The sequence below is a fragment of the Balaenoptera borealis genome (assembly GCF_965194805.1).
Source record: "Balaenoptera borealis genome assembly, chromosome: 19".
NCBI classification, from domain to species: domain Eukaryota; kingdom Metazoa; phylum Chordata; class Mammalia; order Artiodactyla; family Balaenopteridae; genus Balaenoptera; species Balaenoptera borealis.
In genome coordinates, this window is record NC_138878.1 from 63,865,504 (window position 1) to 63,884,311 (window position 18,808).

The following is an 18,808-nucleotide window of genomic DNA, read 5'->3' on the forward strand; positions in this document are numbered from 1 at the left end:
CTTCATTCCTGATGTCACATATGTTTCATATGTTTCCTTCTGTTATTTCTTTTTTGTCAGAGTCTCCTTTATCAATTCTTTTTGAAAAGGTCGACTGGCAACAAATTCTTACTTTTCCTAGCAGTAGGGCTCTTCTTCTCTTGTCTCTATCCAGAGTTATTTCTTTGATATAATAAGGATATTTAGTCCAGTTTACAAATGGTGAGTCCTGCTTTTGGGGAGGGGGGAGAAAAAGGACATCTGCCAGACAGTCCTGTGGCAGTATTCAATCCCCAATTCTATGTTGAGTAATTCATTCCTTTAAAAATATTTTTTGAGTATCTAGACTGTGCCAGGCACTGTTTTTGTCACTGGAGACACATCAGTGAACAAAACAGGCAAAGCCATGGCCTTCATGGAACATACAGTCTAGTGAAGGTGACTGAGTAAAATAACCACGCATCAGAATTTCAGTTCTGTTAAATGCTGTGGAGAAATATTAAGCCTAGTATACAGGCTGTAATGGAGGAGCTATTTTAGAAAGGTTTCCAAAGAAGGCTATTCTGCACAAATGTAATTTGAAACAATACCTAAGCGTACTGAGGGGAGACAGCCAGCATAATATTTGTGAGCCAGGAACACTCCAGATCTGTTTCCAAGTGTTTTCTCTGGGCTTCCTGCCTCAGGATTCTCTGAGAAGCTTGTAAAAGATGCACGTTCTTGAGTCACACCACAACCTAAGCCAGAACCTGTGGGACTGGGACCCAGGGCTCTGGGTTTATAAAATGAGCTTTCTGATCTATATTTATTTATTTATTTATTTACTTGATCTATATTTAAATTTGAACATCTCTGCCCTAATTCCTGGATTAGGGCTCCCACCCCCACCCCACACTGTCACAGGATGGATTCTGGGCAGATATTCTACAGCAAAGAATTAGACATGAGGGCCCCAGCAACCAGGTCCTCAGATGCTAGTATCTTGTCCTTCTGTGAACTTACATATGTTGCAATGGCGAGGTCAGAGCAGCTCATTCCTGAAACTGATCAGTCAGGATCCCAGAATGGGCTGCCCAGGCTGCCCTGAGTTCTCTGGACCACATGTGTAACTCTACTTTCAGAGCTTGACATCTCAGGTGAATGCGGCTAAAATTTAATCCCTGAAGGGAATGTAATATTATTAAGAAATTATGAAAACAATAAATTCTTAATGTATAGAAATTAGAAAACATATATAAACAATAAAGAAGTTTTAAATCACCCATATTGTACCTAAGAGTCAAACACTGTTAACAATATATTCTCCAAATTTCAAATGCATGTAAGTATATTTTTGCAAAAGAAAGATGAGACTAGTCTCTTTATGTTTGCTATATTATGAACATCTACATCGTTCAGTATTCTTCTAAAACTTTTCTAAAATCGACATTTTTATAATACTAAAGTAATACATAATTATTATACAAAGATATATTAACAATGGAGAATTGCAAAAATTGGGAATGTGAAAACTTCTGATATGCTCTACCCATAAGCAAAAACCCTAAAGTAATCCAAGCTAAATATTTTATTTAACTAATTGCAATTTTCAAAAAGACAAACACTTATGATTTGTCCCCATAAAAGGATCATAATATATGTACTATCCTGCAGATGCGTTTTATCCTCTGAAGAACATTTACCTTTCCTTATTTATACTGACAATCTTTCATTGTTATATACTGTTATGTTGAATGGATGTTCCATAATTTACCAAAGTATTCATCTATCATTGTACATTTAGGTTTTTCTTTTTTATTACAAAAGCCTCTGTGGTTAATATTAAGAAAACTTTCACCAAATAAATTGTTGGAATATAATTGCTGGGTCAAAGAGAATGAAAAATTTAAACTGGATCCAGGTTGCCTTCTAAAAATCCTCTTCAACTTAAATCCTCTACAATTAAACCTCCCACAGCTGCATAAAAACAACATTTTAAAGTGTGCTCTTTTTTAAATTTGTGAACTATGCCAAGTATGATAATTGCATTATCTCATAATTTTATATTCTCAAATGTCCCACTGTCACCATTTATTTTTGGAAGGAAACATGTAGTTCACTCATTTGCACCTTCACTTCATCCCCTTACCCACTAGAGGTTGCTATGTAACGATCCCACGCAGGTATTAGCATTTTTATCGAACCCTGCCTTATTGGCTACGCCTGTACAAAGGCTGTCTTAATTCCTTCTGAACTACAAAGGCCTTACCCACTCCACACACAACCGCTCTCTCCACAAACCCAAGATATTAAGTGACCACTGCTTTTGTCAATTCCGTGGCCCCCGCCTCTCCAGCGATGTCTCGGCTTCTACCTTTTTTAATCTTCCCAAGCAGCCGGGGGTCTAAGCCCTTTTCTGCCATAGGGACACCTGCCTTCTTCTAAGATGGCCGCGCCCATGGCTCTCCAGAGTAACGAATCAGCTCTAAAGTGCACGAAGGGCGCCGCCATCTTTCTTTGTTCCTTAGCCGGCTGAACGCGCCATGTTGGCCTTGGATAGGCATCGGTCTCTGAAATCTAACGCAGTTAGCACAGCATTGTTGACCATCCCTCGCAACCGGCAGGTATTGATAAAAGCATTTAGAGGGCCAGGAATGATCTCGATGTCTTCCTACAGCCTTTACGGCCCCCGCCCGTCGGAAACGCCGAGGTGGGCGGGGCCATGTGACGTCATAGAGCAGAGCGCGCGGTCGGAATTCGGAAATCCGGCAGCGCTCCAAGGTTCTTGCCAGATACCCTGGTCCCAGCCGGTTCAGGAGGGCATCCGAATAGCAGGTGGACTCAGCCTTTTGTCGCTGCCAGTGGTGTCTGGAGGGGTTTGGGCTCAGGTGAGTCGGGTTGTGGGCTTGGATTCACGGCCTGTTGGGTCTGTGAAACGTGAGCGCGTGTGAAGGACCTTAATTGGGATTTTATTTAGAATCATTCCCAGAGACGTCTGGACGTTAGTGATGGGGCCTTTGGCAGTCAGTGATTAAGAGTCTGAAGAAATCATCGACCGAAAGTCCGACTCTGTCAGAGTCTGGAGTCCACTTGGATCACTCTGCTTGTGGGACTCAGGGGTTGAGAGCTGTGGTGGAAAGTTTGTATCGGTGAACGCGGTGTCTCGTCCGGGTTCGCGATTTAACCTGGGACTCAGTGTTAGAGAGGCCCGGGTTAGGGAGATGTCCCTGTTGGTTTCTTGGGCATGTTTGGAGTTTAGACTGGCATTTAAAATAGGACTCAGTCATAGAGACGCCTGGTGGGGGCTCTCAGTATTTGAGGAGGTTCAGGGTCAAACCTTGAACGCCAGAAACAGACTTGAAGGCTGCATTTCCCCAGTTCATCCAAGCACAGTTCACCCCTTCTAGTCTGTCCTCACGGACCTTACTAACAACTTTGTCTCCCCACATCACCACTCTTCTCGCTGTCCTCACAAAATTCAATGTGGTTTGGAGTGATCTAGTGCTAAGTTTACTATTTTTAATGAAATTTAATGTAGTTTTCGTTCTTCTTGTCTCCAAGTTTACTATACTTCTTTTGGATATTTCCGTTTAGGGTCGTTCTTACTCAAGTAAAAGCATCTCCTTTACCCTATATTCTGTTCCGCAGTGAGAACTTTTTTTTTCTTTTTAGAACTTTTTTTTTAATGCTAGGTTTTTTTTTTCATTTGAGATAATCTGTATAAACATAAAGACAGTTGATTGTATCACTTAATTTCTCCGATCTCAACATATTTGCATTTGAGATATTTATACTTTTTAAAAATAGTTTCAGGGACTTCCCTGGCGGCGCAGTGGTTAAGAATCCGCCTGCCAACGCAGGGAATATGGGTTCAAGCCCTGGTCCGGGAAGATCCCACATGCCGCGGAGCAACTAACCCCCTGCGCCACAACTACTGAGCCTGTGCTCTAGAGCCAGAGAGCTGCAACTACTGAGCCCGCGTGCCACAACTACTGAAGCCCGGGTGCCTAGATCCTGTGCTCTGCAACAAGAGAACACATTGCAATGAGAAGCCCTCGCACCACACCCCTCTCGCTGCAACTAGAAAGTCCACGCTGCAACGAAAACCCAATACAGCCAAAAATAAATAAATAAATAAAGTTTAAGAAAATAAAAATAGTTTCAATAGTATCAACACAGGTTGGTGAACCAGTGGCATGGTGTCTGGAATCAAATGTATTCATTAATGTAAGTAGTATTGACATACAATATTTTAAAGTATTCAATTATAATTTCAGTAACCCATTTTGACTTTCTGATTACTTTCTGATTCTACCACTCCACTTAAAAATTTATGGTACCTTTTTTGTTTTGTCCCAGAGATTTCTGGCTACCTTTATTTCTTGGTAAACTCTTTTTCCTTGACCTTTTTTTTGCAATTTCAGTTGGTGGGGTTTTTTGTTTTGTTTTTTTGTACTGTAGATAAGGAAGTCTTTTTTAAATTTATTTATTTTTGTCTGTGTTGGGTCTTCGTTGCTGAGCGTGGGCTTTCTCTAGTTGTGGCGAGTGGGGGCCACTCTTCGTTGCCGTGCGCCAGCTTCTCATTGCGGTGGCTTCTCCTGTTGCAGAGTACGGGCTCTAGGCGCGTGGGCTTCAGTGGTTGTGGCATGCGGGCTCAGTAGTTGTGGCTCACGGGCTTAGTTGCTCCTCGACATGTGGTATCTTCCCAGACCAGGGCTCGAACCCGTGTCCCCTGCATTGGCAGGCGGACCCCCAACCACTGCGCCACCAGGGAGGTCCCGAAAAGGAAGTCTTTTTTGTTGTAGTTTTATTTGGTATAAAATTCACCAAGTATAAGCATACATTTCAGTAATTTTAACTGAGTTTCTAGGGTTGTACAACCGTCAGCACAATCCAACTTTAAAACATTTCCATCACCCCAGAAAGTTGTCTTGATCCTCTGTGCACCCAGTTTCCACCCCTACCCAGAGCCACACAAAACCACTGATCATCTTCCTGCCTCTATTGATTTGCAATTTCTGGACATTTCATAGAAACAGAATAATAAAGTATGTAGTCTCCTGGGGCTGTCTTTTTTTCATTTAACATAATATATTTGAGGTCTATCTATATTATAAGTATCAGTAAGTTTTCCTTTTTTTTCCCCCAAGTGACTTATTGAGGCAAAATTGACAGACAATAAGCTGCGCATATTTAAATCGTACAGATTAGTAAGTTTGACATACATACTCATGAAACTATCACCACAATGAAGATAGTGAACATACCCATCACCTAAGAAGTTTCTTTGTGTCCCTTTTTAATCCATCCCTCTTATATTCCCCACACCTCCCCAAGCAACCACAAATCTATTTTTCATTACTATAGGTTAGTTTATAGTTCTTAAAAGTTTTATGTGAATGGAATCATACAGTGTACACTCATTTTTATTCTGACTTGTTTCACTCAACATTAATATTTTGAGATTCATCCTTGTGTGTATCCATAGTTTCTTTTTATTGCTTTGTATTCCATTGTAGGAACATTAGTTCATTCTATAGAGTTTATTAATTCACCTTTTTAAAAAAATTATTTATTTATTTATTTGGCTGCACCTGGTCTTAGTTGTGGCACGCGGGATCTTTGTTGCCGTATGTGGGATCTTCGTTGCAGCATACAGGGTATTTAGTTGTGGCATGTGGGATCTAGTTCCCCAACGAGGGATCAAACCCAGGCCCCCTGCAATGGGAGTGCAGAATCTCAACCACTGGACCACCAGGGAAGTCTCTAATTCACCTGTTGGTGGGTAGTTGTGTTTCCAGTTTTTAGCGCTTACAAATAAAGCTTCTGTGAACACTCATGTTCAAGTCTATAGTTACATGTGTCTTCTTTCTCCTGCATAAATCACCAGTAGTTGAATGGCTAAATCATGTGGTAGGTGTATGTTTAACTTTTAAAGAAACTGCTAAACTGTTCCCCAAAGTGGTTGTACTTTATTTATATCTAGGAGAAGCAGATGGATGGCTGTTGGGTGGCTCCACATTTTGTATCGTCTTTCTTTTTTTTTTTTTTTTAATTAATTAATTAATTAATTAATGGCTGTGTTGGGTCTTCATTGCTACTCGCGGGCTTTCTATAGTTGCGGCGAGTGGGGGCCACTCTTCACTGTGGTGCGCGGGCTTTTCATTGTGGTGGCTTCTCTTGTTGCAGAGCACGGGGTCTAGGTGCTTGGGCTTCAGTAGTTGTGGCACACGGGCTCAGTAGTTGTGGCACACGGGCTTAGTTGCTCCGCGGCATGTGGGGTCTTCCTGGACCAGGGCTCGAACCCATGTCCCCTGCATTGGCAGGTGGATTCTTAACCGCTGTGCCACCAGGGAAGTCCCAAGAGTATATCTAGTTTTGTAAGAAACTGCCAAATTGTCTTCCAGAGTAGCTGTACCATCAGCAATAAATTAGAGTTCCTGTTGCTTCATATCCTCTTCAGCATTTGGTGTAGTCATTGTTTTGAATTTTGGTTATTCTAATAGGTGGGTGATGGTATCTCATTGTGTTTTTAATTTGTTATTTCCTAATTACATATGATGTAATTTCCAATTACACATGTTTTCATTTGCTTATTTGCTATCTGTATATCTTCTTTGGTAAGGTGTCAGTTCAGGTCTTTTGCCCATTTTTCAACTGGGTTGTGTTTTCTTATTGTTGAGTTTTTAAGAGTTCTTTGTATATTTTGGATAACAGTCCTTTATCAGATGTGTCTTTTGCAAATATTTTCTCCCAGCCTGTGGCTTGTCTTCTCAATTTCTTGAGGTAGTTTATATTTTTAGTTATTACATTTAAATTTATTATCCATTTTAATTTAATTGGAAATGGATATTCAGTTGTTCCAGTATATTTGTTGGAAAGACCATCTTTTCCCTCATTGCTTTGTCTTGCACCTTTGTTGAAAATCAGCTGACCATACTTGCATTTATTTCTCAATTCTCAATTCTGTTGCACTGACTTATGTATCTATCATTATGTCAATAAGTACCTATTTTATTACTATGGGTTTAAAATAATTTTTTTTCAATTTATTTTTATTTATTTATGGCTGTGTTGGGTCTTCGTTTCTGTGCGAGGGCTTTCTCTAGTTGTGGCAAGCGGGGGCCACTCTTCATCGCGGTGCGCGGGCCTCTCACTATTGCGGCCTCTCTTGTTGCAGAGCACAGGCTCCAGACGCGCAGGCTCAGTAATTGCGGCTCATGGGCCCATTTGCTCCGCGGCATGTGGGATCTTCCCAGACCAGGGCACGAACCCGTGTCCCCTGCATTGGCAGGCAGATTCTCAACCACTGCGCCACCAGGGAAGCCCTAAAATAAATTTTGAAATAGATTAGTATAAGCACTCACCAACTTTATAATTCTATTTTACAATTGGTCTAGCTAATCTAGATTCTTTATCTTTTAATGCAAATTTTAGTATCAGCTTCTCCATATTTATAAAATTCCTGGTGTACCTTTGATAGTGATTGCATTGAATCTGGGGAGAATTGCCACCACCATACTGAATCTTCCAATCTACAGGCTTGGAGTGTCTCTCTATTTATTTATATCTCTTTAAATTTGTCTCAGAAGTGTTTTACAGTTTTCAATATACAAGTCTTGCATTAGTTTTAATTTATTCTTAAGTATTTTTTTTCTTTTTGATGCTATTGTGTGTGGAATTGCTTCCTTAATTTCCTTATTGGCTGGATCATTGCTAGTATAGAGATATGCAATTTACTTTAATATATTGTTACTGTATCCTGTAACCTTGCTAAACTTATTTACTAGTTCTAATACATTTTTTTGCATGTATTTCTTAGGATTTTCTATATACAAAATCATATTGTCTATGAATAAGAACAGTTGCACTCTGTATTTCCAATACAGATACCTTTACGTTTTAAAAATGTATTTATTTGTTTATTACCTATTGAACTGGCTGGAACCTTTAGTATAGTAATGGTTAAAACGGGTTAAGGCAGCTATCCTTGCATTGTTCTCAATTCTAGGAGAAAAACATTCAGAATTTTACCATTAAGTATGATGTTGGTTTTGGTTTTTCATAGCTGCCCTTTATTAGTTTGAGTAACTTCCTTTCTGTTTCTAGTTTTTTGAAAGTTTTAATCATGAGTGGGTATTAAATGTGGTCACATACCTTTTCTGTATCCTTTGAGAAGAACCTGTGGGTTTTGTCCTTTATTGTATTAATTTGGAGTAGTACATTACTTTATTTTCCCATGATAAACCAACCTGGCATTCCTGGGATAAATCCCCCTTAGTTGTTGTCTATAATCCTTTTTGTATTATGCTGCATGTGTTTTGCTAATACATTGTTAACAATTTTTCACCTATATTCATGAAGGAGATTGGTCTATAGTTTTTTTTTTTTTCTGTGATGTCTTTGTCTTGCTTTGGTATCTTAGCAATCCTGGCTTTATACAGTGAAGCCAGTTGAGAGTAGGCTTTTTTTGTGTGTGATGATTTTTTTTTTTTTAAAGGAACTCCTTTATTTATTTATTTATTTATTTATTTATTTATTTATTTGTGGCTGTGTTGGGTCTTCGTTTCTGTGCGAGGGCTTTCTCTAGTTGCAGCAAGTGGGGGCCACTCTTCATCGCAGTGCGCGGGCCTCTCACTATCGCGGCCTTTCTTGTTGTGGAGCACAGGCTCCAGACGTGCAGGCTCAGTAGTTGTGGCTCACAGGCCTAGTTGCTCCGCGGCATGTGGGATCTTCCCAGACCAGGGCTCGAACCCATGTCCCCTGCATTGGCAGGCAGATTCTCAACCACTGTGCCACCAGGGAAGCCCCTGTGTGTGATGATTTTTAATTACTAATTCCATTTATTTACTTGTTACATAGGTATTCAAAGTTTTGAAAATATCTTATTGCAGTTTTGTTTCTTTCTAGGCATTTGTCCATTTCATCTAAGCCATATATATATACACACACAACATTTTATACAATTTTTAAAGGTTACACTCCATTTACAGTTATTACAAAATATTGACTATATTCCCCATGTCATATACCTTGTAACCTACCTTTGCTTTGAATTTATTGACAGTTTTATACCCTAGTATATGGTCTTTCCTGGAGAATGTTCCATGTAGTTTGAAAAAATATATATTTTGTTGCTGTTGATTGTAGTGTTAAATAAATGTCACTTAAGTTGATTGATTATATTGTTCAAGTCTGCTGTATCCTTGCTGGTTTTGTTTTTGTTTTTGTTTTATCATTATTGCCAACCAGGGAGAGCTCGCCTAACTCTTAGTGTCCAGCGTTTTTACTGGGGCCCAGTGAACATAGACATGATTGGCTGAACTTAGTCTCCAGCCCCTCTAGAAGTCAAGCTGATACCATGTGGTCCAAGGCCCCTCACCATAAATTACATCATTAGTGTAGACTATCTTGTATGGCCCAAGCCTCCCAGGTAAGCAAAGCCGTTCTTATCAGGTGGGGCATTCCAAGGGCTTATAGGTTCCCTCTCAGGAACTGAGGGCAAAGCCAAACCTCTGTTGGGCAAGATTAATCCTTTAGTATACAAAGAGAAATAAGACAATCTTAATGATTTGCTTAGTACGGTGGTCTTCAAAGTGAGGTGTGGGGACTTCCCTGGTGGCCCAGTGGTTGGGACTTTGCCGTCCAATGAGGGGGGTGCGGGTTTGATCCCTGGTTGGGGAGCTAGGATCCCACATACCTCGTGACCAAAAAACCAAAACATAAAAACAGAAGCAGGGACTTCCCTGGTGGTGCAGTGGTTAAGAATCTGCCTGCCAATGCAGAGGACACGGGTTCGATCCCTGGTCCAGGAAGATCCTACATGTCACGGAGCAACTAAGCCTGTGTGCCACAACCAGTGAGCCTGTGCTCTAGAGCCCGCGAGCCACAACTACTGAGCCCGCACACCCAGAGCCCATGCTCCGCAACAAGAGAAGCCACCGCAATGAGAAGCCCACACACTGCAACAAAGAGTAGCCCCCGCTCACCGCAACTAGAGAAAGCCCGTGCGCAGCAACAAAGACCCAACGCAGCCAAAAATAAATAAATAAATAAATTTATTTAGCAAAAAAAGAAGAAACAATATTGTAAAAAATTCAATAAAGACTTTAAAGAAAATGGTCCACATAAAAAAAACTTTATAAAAAAAAATACTTAAAAAAAAAAAACTGCGATGTGTGTACCTACTGAGCATATACTTTTGAAGTGGTACCTGGGCACACATACTTTTTAAAGGCACAATGTCCAGCTCCTTGGAAACTTCCATGTGACCTCTTCTGTAAACTTGATCTGCTTGAGCTTTCACCCGAGGCATCATGTTCTGCTGATTCTGCTTTCCCTCCTTCCCTTTAATAGTCATGCCATTTCCTCTTCACAAAAGAATGGCATACATTTCATACATTCAGAACCTTGTTTTATTGCCCCAGAGTATGAAAGCCTCTGGGGAACCAAATAAAGGAACAGTTGGAAATAGTGGGGTCCCTTATTTAAGGATAAGTGACAGCATCTGGGCCCAGAGGGAATGTACACTCAAAGTCAATTTGCTCTTCAGCCCACAGGTCCTGGCTCCCCAGGAGAAAGAGTGATCAAGTGAAGGAATGAGGGGAGAAAGAGGAGATTCTTGGAGTTGGATATCATCATTTCTGAGGACATCTTTAACTGGACACCAAGATTTCTGTCTCTAAGAATTACATGGCAGATGCAGAAGAAACAAAAGACAGAATCCATGTTACTCACTATTTCCTGAGCGTAGAAGAAGATGATCAAGGTCCAGGTGATTTTTGGTTTGTTAGATCTTTCTTTTGTTGTCTAATGGATTTGTGGTGACCTGAAAAAAAATCAGTTCAACTAAAAGAAGTATAAATTGGGGATAATGGGGTTCTGGGGAGAAATTAACTTAGACTCTGAATTCAAAATCAGGACAAAGTGGGATCAGGAATATATCATTCATAGGGGTCACATCAAGTGACTAATATTGGAAGATAATGTGTGACTGTGGTGGACCCTGTGGGTTACATCAGCTGTCACTTTGCATTATCTCTGGCAGACGTCACAACCAGAGAAACACGAAAAGCTCTGTGGTATGTGTTGACTATGAGGAAAAAGCAGACCAGCTCCTTGAGGGATTCAGTGGTTTATGTCACTTAGGTGAATGGAATGATACTCCTAACAACATCGATAACTCTTAGGGGCTCCCCACTAGCCAGAGTACCACTGGCCTGGTACCAGTTGAGCATCTAAAAGAAAGATGAGTGCAACTGACTGAAGAACATTACCTATATAGCTATATAAAATTCCATGAGTTTATAATCATACTCAAAATAGCCAGTTACAAGGTAAGTAAGTACTAGGAATGTAATGTACAACATATGACTATAGCTAACACCGCTATATGATATATAGGAAAGTTGTTAAGAGTAAATCCTAAGAGTTCTCATCACAGGGAGAAAATCTTTTTCCTTTTTTTCTTTTCTTTTTGTTGTATCTACATGAGAGAAGATGGATGTTAGTTGAACCTATTGTGGTAGTCATTTTGCAATATATGTAAATCATACCATCATGCTATACATCTAAAACTTATACAGTGATATATGTCAATTATTTCTCAATAAAACTGGAATAAAAAACCATTGGAGTTTGATAGAAATCAAATATTTGACCTTTGAAATGATGAAGTAACATAATCAAACCTATGTTTTGGGGAACAGTGGTGGAGATTCACTCTTAGTTTAAGAAATAGATTCAGTGTGAAATAATTCAAGCTTCACAGATAACAGATCAATACTCCTTGACCATGAATTACATTCATATATGAACCACCTCTGCAGGGTGAGCCGCCATTGTCATTTTTATGACATCCTCCAGCCTGTTTTCAGTGTACTGGAATTCTTTACATTTTGGTGTCTACAGGCCAGCTTTCTTCTTTTTAACGTGATGCAATGAACACCAAATGATATATGTGTGATAATTCAATAATTCACATATTGATGAATATTTAGATATTCTTGTTATTACAAACCATGTGACATAAAACATTCTTGTTAATGGCTTTTTGTGAAATTGTATCTGTACTGCTTCAGAGTGGCTACAGTTTCCACAATCCCTTCCTCAGGTTTGATAATTTGCTCAAAAACTCACAGAACTCAGGAAAGCACTTTTCTTAATTTACAGATTTATTTACTTACATTTACATGATACGACTCAGGAACAGTCAAATGGAAGAGACGCATAGAGCAAGGTATGGGGGTGTGTCACCCTTCCAGTACCTCACTGTGTTCACCAACTTGGAAACTTGCCAAACCTGTGGTTTTGGGGGTTTTTTTGAAGGTTTCATTACTTAGGCATGATTGATTAAATCATTGGCCATTGGTGATTGAACTCAGTCTCCAGCCCCTCTCCCCTCTCTGGAAGTTTCATCACATGGTTTGTTCCTCTAGCAACCAGCCCCCATCCCGAAGCTGTCTGGGTGCCCTCCCCCTACCTGTCATGTTATTAGCATACAAAAAACACTTATCGGTGTGGAGATTCTAAGTGTTTTAGGAGGTAGGGTACCAGGAACCAGGGACAAAGACCAAATGTTTATTTTTGTATCATATAATTGCTGAGTACTTTGTTTCAGCGTCTATCGTGTGGCTGCAATCAAGGTGTAAGCCCTAGGATGGGGTCTGATCTGAAGGCTCAAGTGAGGAAGGATGCACTTCTAAGCTCACTTACATGGTTGTTGGCAGAATTCATTTCCAGAACTCAAATGAGATCCTCAGTTTCTACCTGTCTGCTCATGTAAGACCACTGAGTTCCTTGTCACGTGGGCCCCCCTAACATGCCATGTTGTTTCATCAAAGTCATCAAAGGACAGATTCTGTTAGCAAGCTGGAAATCATATGTAGCCTAATTTAAAAGGGGTATCTCATCACTTTTGCTCTATTCTTTTTTTTTTTTTTTTAGAAACAATTCAGCCCATGCTCAAGGGAAGGGTACCTCACAGGGGCATAAATACCTAGTATGTAATAAGGAATTTGGCTGACTTTTGTCTCTGATTCCTGGGAGGTAACCTCTAAACCCTTGGAATTACCCATGTGATAAGAGTGTCTTTGTTTTTCATCTTGGACCACTGGGACCACACTTTATAGTTTATGCTATGAGGTGACTCATGTGGGCCCTAGATGATTTGTGCTCATGAGATAACTCAAGATGAGGGCTGTCCATGCCAAAAAGACCAACCATGTGATTAGAGGCTTGTGGCTTTCAGCCATATGTAACCAGTCTAGCCTCCAGGAAGGGGGAAGGACCTGTGTTCAGCCATGTGGTCAGTGATTCAATAAATCATGCATATATAATGAAGCTTCAATAAAAACTCGGGACACTGAAGTTCAGGTGAGCTTCCTTGGTTGGCAGTACTCCTGAGGACTGTCACACAATGTGGCTGGGAGAAGATAATGCTGTCCAGGACTCCATGATGAGAGTCATGTGTTTCAGTACAGAGTGGCCTTCATGTCTGACCTTTCTGGCACAAAAATCAGAACTTTGAAGATAATATTCCATTTTTTTTCTGAGTTCTATTGTTTCTGTTGTAGGTAATCTGTCTTTTGTCTCTGGATGCTTTTATAGTTTCTCTTCATATTTTGTGTATTATAGTTTTAGTCTGATGTGCCTATATATAGACTTCATGCTTGGAATTTGTTGGGATTCCTGAGTCTGAAGTTCAGAGTGTTTAATCAGTCTTGAAATTTTCACCTTTAGATCTTTGGATACTGCTTCTCCATTACTATATTTTCTCTTTGTTTTTCTTTTCAAATCTTCCTAATCAATTTTAATGGTCTTTTTTTTTTTTTTTTTTTTTTTTGCTGTGGATGTATCTTGTATAGTTTCTGGGGTTTTTTACATTTATTAAAAACACTGTTGTAAATTCTGGATGTAGAAACTGTTCATGGTTGATTCTCTTATTGGCTGTGAAGTTTCATGGTAATGTAGGAATACTTTATTTGTCCTGATGTCATTTGCATATTTTTAGTATGCAAATGGAAATAGGTGCTAAAATATATAGATAGAAAGATAGGATTTTGCTTCTACTGAAATGTATTTGAGAAAAGTATATAGATGCAGGCTATACAGTGAAAATTAGAACAACTTCTCTCATGCTTCTTCCATATTGATAAAAAGAATTCCCATCATATTAAACTGGACTCTGTTATTACAGGAATTGCTGACACTGGAGGATGTGGCTGTGGAGTTCAACTGGGAGGAGTGGCAGCTCCTGGATCCTGCTCAGAAAGACCTATATCGGGATGTGATGTTGGAGAACTTTAACAATTTGGTGTCACTGGGTAAGGACAACTCCCTGTGTCACTTAGAGGTGCCCAGTCACTGGCCTTTTCTCCATCACCTGATGAAAGCTTTGCAGTCACTGTGGTCTTCCAAAGAGTTAGATTTTCAGTCCCCTCTCTGGCCCCAAACAAAAGGGTATAATCTCCTGTATGCTGAAGGAGAACTTTTACTTTGCATACAAGAAATTTTGTCTCTAAAATGCAGTATTTTCCCATCTTGACATACTGTACCCCAGTCCCTGTATCTAAGTCTTCTATCATTTCTCACGAACAGGGTATCAAGCTACCAAATCAGATACACTCTCCAAGTTGGAACATGGAAAAGAACCATGCATAACAGAAAATGAAATCCAGAATAGAACCCGTCCAGGTGAGTGAGAGAGAACCAGCAAGGGGAGTGGTCAGGGAGGTCATATTCTAGTCATTAAGAGAAGGAGTCCCAGCTGTGAGGGTGACTGAGACCCCCACAACAGCTGCTCCACATAGTCATCTCCCCAGATGAGCACTCTTTCTTTGTGGGTATTTAGCTTTAAATATATTCCTTGTCTCTTCTTGGATCTGATATTTATTTCCTCTTACATCTTTATAATTTTGTCCTGGGATCATATGGTAGACAATAAAGATCCAGTCCCTCCACTATATCATCTTTTAAGCACTTTCATTCCATACCACTCTTGTGAAATAATTTATCATTTCCTTTTTTTCCTAGGAATTGGGAAAGTTGACAGTCATCTGCCAGAGCACTCTCAAGACCAAAGACTTCCAAAGAGCCTGCAACAATGCAGTGAACAGAATGCATTTAGAAAGAGTATTCATCTGAGCAAAACACGTTTAGCCCTAATACAAAATCATACGTTTGACTTATGTAGAAAAGCTTGGAAATCAAGCTTAAGTTTAGTTAACCAGAAGAGAAGATATGAAATAAAGAACCCTGTGGAGTTTAATGGAGATAAGAAATTCTTTCTGCATGGTGATCGTGAACAGTTGTATTCTGTAATTGAATTTCCTGAAAGTATAAAACACATAATTGCTAAGTTCCAAGTCCTTAAGCATCAGAGGACTCACAAAATAGAGAAATCCCAGGCCTGCATTGAAAGTGAGAAAACATGCATCAGGAAATCTCAGCTTATTTCTCATGAGAGCATTCATATAGGAGACAAACTCCATCAGTGTGATCTGTGTGAGAAATCCTTCTCCAGAAATGTCACGTTCACTAAACATCAGAAAACTCAAACACAAGACAAACCCCATTTAACCAGTGAATGCAGAAAAGTCTCTACTGTGAAGAGCAGTCCCACTGTACATCAGCAAACCCAAACAGGAGAGAAATCCTATATATGCAGTGAGTGTGGAAAAGGCTTCACAGTGAGGCGCTATCTGATTGCACATCAGCGAACTCACAGTGGAGAGAAACCTTATGTGTGCAGTGAATGTGGGAAAGGCTTCACCGTGAAGAGCAATCTCATTGTGCATCAGCGCACTCACACAGGGGAGAAACCCTATGTATGCAGCGAGTGTGCGAAAGGCTTCACTATGAAGCGCTATCTTGTTGTACACCAGCGAACTCATACTGGAGAGAAACCATATTTGTGCAGTGAATGTGGGAAAGGCTTCACCGTGAAGAGTAATCTCATCGTACATCAGCGATCTCATACAGGGGAGAAATCTTACATATGCGGTGAATGTGGGAAAGGCTTCACTGTGAAACGCACTCTCATTATACATCAGCGAACTCACACGGGAGAGAAATCTTACCTATGTAACGAATGCGGAAAAGGCTTCACCACAAAGCGCACTCTTGTTATACATCAGCGAACTCACACAGGAGAGAAACCCTATGAATGCAGTGAGTGTGGAAAAGCCTTCAGCCAGAAGATATGCCTCATACAACATGAGAGGTGTCATACAGGAAAGACGCCCTTTGTATGTACTGAGTGTGGAAAATCCTATTCCCACAAGTATGGTCTCATTACCCATCAGAGAATTCACACAGGAGAGAAACCCTATGAGTGCAATGAATGTGGAAAAGCCTTCACCACGAAGTCAGTACTCAATGTACATCAAAGAACTCACACAGGAGAAAGACCATATGGATGCAGTGATTGTGAGAAAGCCTTCTCCCACTTGTCAAACCTTGTTAAACATAAGAAAATGCACATAAGAGAAATGAGTAGATTCAGTCAAGTTGGAAATTCCTTTAACAGAGAGGCACAGCTCATTACTTACGATTGAACAAGAGCCCTGTTAATGCAGTGACTGGGGAAATGCCTTCTGTGGCAGCTAAGACTTTGTTTAAACACCAGTGTTTCTAGCAGAGCAGAACGTAATCATGGTACTGCCTGGTATCAGATGTGTGCCCTGAGGAGATGAAAGGATTTGCGCAGGAGATAAACCTGGTGAATATATTGAATGTGGTAGTGCCTTTGGTGATCCTTACCTCACATTTTCTGTCAATGAAAACATGTTGGAAAAACTGATACACTCATTGTGGAGATGCCTTGGGCAAAACTTTCTGACTTCATTATATGTCTGAAAAGTATATACTCTGTATTCTCCGACAAATTCTGTGAATACAGAGACTAGGAAAGTCTTCAGTCGGAAGACAGACTTTATTATCAGGGACCTTCATTGATCATCAGTGAGCTCATTGTTCATAGAAATATGATTTTTTTTAAAAAAAGGAAATGTGATGACCACGGGAATGTCTTTCCCCCAGAAAGAAGACCTCAATGAGTGTCAGAGTTCACACTGGAGAAAAACTTTTAAGAGAATAGTGTATATGGCAGGATTTCAGTGATACATTCTGCCTCATCATTTGTCAGGAAATCATATAGAAATTAAAACCTTTATGAACATGCTAAAGGTAGAGCATCTTTAGTTAAATATCAGAGGACTTAAAAAGGAATGAAGTCCTGTGCAAGTGATAAATGTTTGAGTGCTTTTTGTTACAACTCTAACCTCATCATATATCAGATAATGCACCTGAATCTCCTTTCTGGTTGCCTTGTCAGTAATTCCATAGTTTTAAAAAGAAGTCTGCTTTTCTCATCACTGATTTTTATTGTTATATACGATGCAAGAGTGTTCTATGCTTACCCTCATATGTGATTAGCTCTTACTTTTCTTCGGCTATAAACATAATTGTAAATTTAACATACTGAACTTTAAAAGGAAACTGAATATGAACATGTAGTTGCACTTGCTTAACTAAGTTTATAAATATGACCAAATATTTTACAAAACCACCTTCAAAGTTTTTATAAAATTTATAATTTGAAATCATTTTAACTTATAAGAAAATGCAAAAGTAGTCCAGATTCCCTAGTATCCTTTCTGCACCTTCTTCCAGTAAAAACATTTTATGTAACCATATTTTATTATCGAACCCAGGAAAATGACATTGGTAGTATACTGTTAACTCCTAATCTTTGGAGTTTAGATTTCACTAGATTTTACATGAATTTTTTAATCATTTTTTTGGTAATTCTAAGGTGTTTTATTACATATATAGATTTCATTGTAACCGTCATCCCCAGGACGTACAACTGTTTAATCAACACAGACACCCTCATGCTACTTTTTATGCTCACATCCTCTATCCAAACCTACCTCTGGCAACCACTTGTCTGTTTTCCATCAATATAATTTTGTCATTTATGAATGTTATCAAAATAATTTTTATAACTGGATTTTATATAAATAAGTTGTATTTATTTATACAAATTTACAATTTCTTATTAATGAGGGACATATAAGCTTTTTGTTTTTTTTGTCCCTCAGCAAATTGCTCTTAAGACTTATTTGAGTTGTATTGTTTTATTTTTATTAGTGAGTAGTATACATACAGGATGTATTAGTTTGTCCATTCACTCTTCAAAGAAGTTTGTATTGTTTCCTGGTTTCAACTGTTATAGGGAAAGATGCTGTAAATCGGCATCCAGGGTTTTGTGTGAACATAAATTTTCATTCCTCTATAATAAATATTCAGGTGTGTGCTTATTAGGACATATGGTAAGTTGTGTTTAGCTTTAAAAGAAACTACCAAACTCTCTTCCAGAGTGGCTATACCATTCGACATTCTCACCAGCAGTGTATGAAATCCACTTGTTCCACATCCTCTCCAGCATTTGGTATTTTCAGTATATTTTATTTTAGCCACTCTACTAGCAATAGATGAGAGATTCAATTGCTCTTCATCCTCACCAGCACTTGGTATTGTCCTATCTTACATTACTCATTCTATTAGGTTTGTGGTCATATCTGATCTTGAGCTTAACCTGCATTTCCCTCATGGCTAACAACCCTGTTATTGTGGTTGTTATTATCATTATCATCATCATTTTTGGACTTACTTATAACTGGAAATTTGTACCTTTTGACCACCTTCACCATTTCCACCCTCCCACCCCCTTCCAGCCTCTGGCAACCACAATCTGTTCTTTATTATCTACAAGTTTGGGGGGTTTTGGATTCTACAAATAAGAGAGATCATACAATATTCGTCTTTCTCGGCCTGACGTATTTCA

The 18,808-nt window shown here is 39.4% G+C and overlaps 1 protein-coding gene across 7 annotated transcripts; it reads left to right on the forward strand.

Annotated features, from left to right (window-relative positions):
- Window positions 1–2,593: 2,593 nt before the first annotated feature.
- Window positions 2,594–18,287, forward strand: ZNF614 (zinc finger protein 614). 7 transcript variants are annotated; one of them, XM_082368014.1, is made up of 6 exons: window positions 2,594–2,846; window positions 10,511–10,732; window positions 12,130–12,196; window positions 14,156–14,282; window positions 14,557–14,652; window positions 14,992–18,287. In XM_082368014.1, exons 4-6 carry the CDS (start codon window positions 14,249–14,251, stop codon window positions 16,512–16,514), a joined length of 1,653 nt encoding a protein of 550 aa, XP_082224140.1. In that variant the 5' UTR covers window positions 2,594–2,846; window positions 10,511–10,732; window positions 12,130–12,196; window positions 14,156–14,248; the 3' UTR covers window positions 16,515–18,287. The 7 variants fall into 7 exon arrangements, with proteins under 7 accessions (XP_082224140.1, XP_082224141.1, XP_082224137.1 ...); XM_082368015.1 differs by lacking the exon at window positions 12,130–12,196 and having other exon boundaries at window positions 10,511–10,742; XM_082368011.1 differs by lacking the exon at window positions 12,130–12,196.
- Window positions 18,288–18,808: the final 521 nt, after the last annotated feature.

What these genes read in the sequence shown, in the direction of transcription:
- ZNF614 (XM_082368009.1), top strand. Translation starts at nt 2,613, where the DNA reads ATGATCTCGATGTCTTCCTACAGCCTTTACGGCCCCCGCCCGTCGGAA. An exon ending in CTGGAGGGGTTTGGGCTCAG is followed by an intron (nt 2,847 to 14,155) that starts GTGAGTCGGGTT and finishes CTGTTATTACAG; the next exon opens with GAATTGCTGACACTGGAGGA. An exon ending in CCAGAATAGAACCCGTCCAG is followed by an intron (nt 14,653 to 14,991) that starts GTGAGTGAGAGA and finishes TTTTTTTCCTAG; the next exon opens with GAATTGGGAAAGTTGACAGT.